Source organism: Lathyrus oleraceus, chromosome 5, assembly GCF_024323335.1.
Source record: "Lathyrus oleraceus cultivar Zhongwan6 chromosome 5, CAAS_Psat_ZW6_1.0, whole genome shotgun sequence".
Taxonomy (NCBI): Eukaryota; Viridiplantae; Streptophyta; class Magnoliopsida; order Fabales; family Fabaceae; genus Lathyrus; species Lathyrus oleraceus.
Genome location: NC_066583.1, coordinates 505,406,937 through 505,411,829, shown reverse-complemented (window position 1 = coordinate 505,411,829; position 4,893 = coordinate 505,406,937). Strand labels below are relative to the sequence as shown.

The following is a 4,893-nucleotide window of genomic DNA, read 5'->3' as shown; positions in this document are numbered from 1 at the left end:
ATTGTGCTTTGTGTATATTAATTAATAACTATATGAAAATTATTTGTAGCCGCATAAACAATCCAACAGGTGTGATTATGGATACTATGTGATGAGACATATGTATAATATTGTCGTTAGAGGCATTATCAATTCATAGACTAAGATATTAACTATCCATATACTTGTAATTTATGTATATTTGTTAAATTAATGTTGTTGTTAATTTATCATATTTTAAATTTGTTCAAATTATATGAGTTTAGTGATGAAACATCATTCTAACAAGAAGATATAGATGACATTCGTTCATGATGGGCCGATACCTTCCTATTTTGTCATAAGTCTAATAAACACTAATTTTTATTTATTTACATCTTTACATTAGCATTGTATAGAGGTTTTAAATATGTATAAGTTTAAAAATGCATAGGTTCTCTTGGTAGATATTTTGTGTATCCAAAATGTCATTATAAGTATTGTAAGCATCGTATATTTTATTTTGTAAACAATGTAAATTTGGTATTCTGTGTTATATTCTATATAAAATACAAATAATCTGATTATGTCAAATGATTTACATGTTATGTGTAAAAAAAATGATCCAGATCAGTCAAATTTGAATTTAAAAAGAAAAGGTTTAAATCCCTTAAGTATTAACACAATCCAACGTAAATAGTATACTTTCCTCGGTTATTTAATAAAACCGAGAGATATGTGACGTGCGCAGCATAATTTTAAAATTAATAAAAATATTGTTGTTGATGATCGAACTCATGTGAAGAACATTTTATCCTTTATATAATAATCGAGACGTAAAGTGACAAATTTTTATGACATCCATTCGTTACCTCACCTCTAAAAATAATGATAAAATCCTTTCATATCCATTTTTTATAATAGTGTTGGCTGAATGGAAAGAGAATGCATTAGAAGTGTGCGTCCGTGTGTCCAAATACTGGTCAAACCTTTTTATTATTTTCTTTGGTGGAAAATTTAAAATTTTATCATTATTATTTTCTTTGGCCGATAATTTAAAATTTTATTAGGTTATAGTTAAATGTGGTCCTCTAATTTTAAAAATATTTTTTATATGTTTTTTAAAAACTTAAATATATGTTTATATGTGATATGAGAGAGAACTTGTAGACACAAATATTGACACTTAACACCGTATTTTAATGCATTAGAAAACTTTGCTGTTTTTTTTTCTCATACATTTAGTTATATATATGTAATTGGTGTTCAATGGATCAATCAATTAGAGTTGCTATGTGCTCTAAAAGTTGTCAGTTGGGATCAACAGAGTAACCAGTGAATTCTGAATAGATTAATTATTAATAAAAGGGACATACCATTATTAATAAGTACAAGAGGGGGCATTTTGATAACATTAATAATTGGTCAATTGGTACAAGGAGACAAAATATCATTTGGGATATTTTGTATCATTATATAATATTATATTATATATTTAGATATTATGTATATATGTATATAATATTGTGTGGTAGAAGGAAAAGAAGAAGTGGATAAGAAGAGAGATAGTATGAAAGAGAGAAAGAGAGTTATCAGAAAGAAAGAAAAGAAAAGGAAAATATGGGAAAGAGAAAGAAGAGAAGAAGACGAAGAAGACGAAGGAAGGAAGAAGAAGAGAAAAGTCATGGAAACAGTCACCACCATCATCTCATCTTCATCATCCAAATCACTAACTTCATCTCTATTTCACCATCTTCATCTTCAAGGTGAGTTCTTAGATAGGATTTAGCTTTTGGGGGATAAAATCCATGATTAGGGAGTTATGATTTGTGCTAATCTATAATGAAATTGTTGTTGTTGTTGTTGAAATGTTGTCTTTGAGTGTTTGATGCTTATGCGTTTTGTTGTTGAAGTTATGGAGGTTAATCACATGAATTCATGACAATATATGTTTTAGAATGGATTGGGGTGGTTGAAATTGGAAAAGGGAGTGATTGTGGATACTATATTGTTGTTGTTAATATATATTTGTAGACGCATAAACAATTCAACAGGTGTGATTGTGGATACTATGTGATGAGACATATGTATAATATTATCGCTAGATGCATTATCAATTCATAGACTAAGATATTAACTATCAATTTACTTGTAATTTATGTATATTTGTTAAATTAATGTTGTTGTTGTTAATTTATCATAATTTAAATTTGTTCAAATTATATGAGTTTAGTGATGAAACATCATTCTAACAAGAAGATATAGATGACATTCGTTCACGATGGGCCGATACCTTCCTATTTTATCATAAATCTAATAAACACTAGTTTTTCTTATATACATCTTTACATTAGCATTGCATAGAGGTTTTAAATATGTATAAGTTTAAAAATGCATAGGTTCTCTTGGTAGATATTTTGTGTATCCAAAATGCCATTATAAGTATTGTAAGCATCATACATTTTGTTTTGTAAACAATGTAAATTTGGCATTCTGTGTTATGTTCTATATAAAATACAAATAATCTGATTTTGTCACATGATTTACATGTTATGTGTAAAAAAATGATCCAAGTCAGTCAAATTTCAATTTAAAAAAAAGGTTATGTAATATCCCATATTCCCTTAAATGTTCAATTAGTTGTCAGTTGAGACCAATTGAGTTCCTACGTACTCTATCTTTTGTCAGTGATATATAATAGATAAAATTATATAAAATAAATTTAAATAATAAGGATCGGGATAAATACATCTAATAAATATGAATTTTTAATAATAGAAATAGATAAAATATAATAAATAATCGAAATTTAAAGAATCTAAAATATTCAAAAATGGGATTAAAAACTAAAAAAAAAAAGAGAATCTTACTATATGAATGAAAATTCTTGTTTATCAAATTATTTTTTTATGGATCAAAAAATATTGGATAAATGGATAATAAAGAGTATTCGAGGTAACTGGTAATTAAAATAATTTTGATTCGTATTTTAAAATGATTCCGATTTTTATCATATGTTATATACTAGAATATCAAATAAATATAGGATATTCTATATTTTTTTGTATGTTTGTATTTATTGGATTATGTTATGATATAGTAATTGTGTTCTGAAGAGCTAATATGAAATAGTTAATAACTAGGAAGGATCCCAGTAGTTTAGGAAAGAGATCAATTATTAATAAAAGGGACATACCATTATTAATAAGTATAAAAGGGGAATTTTAGTGGAATTTTTGTGAGAATTAATTATTTGATAAATTAAAATATACCACCAATGAGAGTTGAACTAGAGACCTCCTAGGTATGGTACAAGTCTTACCACTAATCCAAGGATTTTATTGTTGAATACTAATGCAATGAATAAATGTTAACCTAAATCTTGATTAAGATAGATTGATAAATTAATTGAGTGTAATAACTTGACTTTGTTTATGGTACCATGTTATAATTATTTTGTGTATACCTTATGAATGTTATGAATTATATTATGATATATATTAAATATTGTTATTGTGTGTATGCATGAATTGTTATTGCGTTTATTATGATATGATTGGTTGATTGTATTGGTTAAATAATAAATGACTAAAACTTATGAGTGAGGTAAACCTAGGAGAATATTAGGTAAATGACTCATAAAGATAACTTAAGTTATGGAATGATTTAGATAATGATGTTTGGACATAATCGTACTGTGGTGTGTACAACGAACAAGTAGTCACAGAACGACACGTTAACATGCTTTATATGGAACATGTGTGATTTATGTATGAGAATGGATCATGTCATGATTCCATGAGAATTAATATGATATCATGAGATTTGTTTGATATTTTGGTGAGGAACTTTTGTTCCAAAAATCCTATTTTAGGTGAGGAACATTGCTCTAAAAGTCGTTTTTGTTATTGTGAATTAATCACGTATTCGGAATAATTTTGGTGGTGCACATACCACTTCAAAGGCTTAGGTAAAGTGGTAAGTGGGGATATGACACCAATGATTCGTGCCTCAATTGGGTTTGAGCCCCAACCACGACGGACGTGGGGGAAAGGTGGATACCTAAGTGAAATAGAGTCTCATACGGTGAAAGATACCCTAAGTGGGTTAGAGTCCCATACGGGTTACGGTCGCTTGAAATGAGTTTGGAACTTATAGAGGACCCGATATCCACCGCGAAAGTCGAATCATACGGGCATGCATGAACCAGACCTGGCTTAGACATAAGTCCGTTTGGGGATTGATGTTTCGTGCATCCGAATAGTGATTCGTTGAGTGGATGCACTCAATGACATGTTTCCATACATTGGGAATATCCCTTAGATACTTGAGTCTTAGTTATCTTGTGTGCATGATACATAAGAACGAGAAATGAAGACTTGAGTTAGGATTTGATTAGAAAACTCTGTAGAGCCGAGTGGACCCATAGGATAGGAGAACTCACTGAGATTATTATCGCATCCCATTATTGTTGTTATTTTTCAGGTATTCCTTGCAGATTTAATTCAAGAGTAGCTGTCTATGGATGTTTCAAGGGATGCAGTTATTCTGATCTTCCGCTGTGGAGTTTGTACAATGAAGACATTGTACATAGTTCTTAGATTTTTTTTATTTTTAGGCACTATTGTATACATGTTCCATTGATGGTTTCATATTTGGACATGTGTATATATTGATGCCCTTAGGCACTTATGTCAGACCAGTACCAATTATTAACACTTGTATGATATTATTCTAGATATATATTATACGGGCTGTTACAGTTAAATCCCTTAATTATTAACACAATCCAAAGTGAATAGTATGTTTTCCTCGGTTATTTAATAAAATCGAGAGATATGTGACGTACGCAACATAATTTTAAAATTAATAAAAATGTTGTTGTTGATGATCGAACTCATGCGAAGAACACTTTATCCTTTATACAATAATCGA

The 4,893-nt window shown here is 28.9% G+C and overlaps 1 protein-coding gene across 1 annotated transcript; it reads left to right on the top strand.

Annotated features, from left to right (window-relative positions):
• Nucleotides 1–1,501: 1,501 nt before the first annotated feature.
• LOC127085823 (uncharacterized) lies at nucleotides 1,502–4,685 on the top strand. The gene is made up of 2 exons (XM_051026370.1): nucleotides 1,502–1,724; nucleotides 4,444–4,685. Exons 1-2 carry the CDS (start codon nucleotides 1,529–1,531, stop codon nucleotides 4,557–4,559), a joined length of 312 nt encoding a protein of 103 aa, XP_050882327.1. The 5' UTR covers nucleotides 1,502–1,528; the 3' UTR covers nucleotides 4,560–4,685.
• The last annotated feature ends 208 nt before the right edge of the window (nucleotides 4,686–4,893 follow it).

What these genes read in the sequence shown, in the direction of transcription:
- LOC127085823 (XM_051026370.1), top strand. Translation starts at nt 1,529, where the DNA reads ATGAAAGAGAGAAAGAGAGTTATCAGAAAGAAAGAAAAGAAAAGGAAA. An exon ending in TCACCATCTTCATCTTCAAG is followed by an intron (nt 1,725 to 4,443) that starts GTGAGTTCTTAG and finishes GTTATTTTTCAG; the next exon opens with GTATTCCTTGCAGATTTAAT.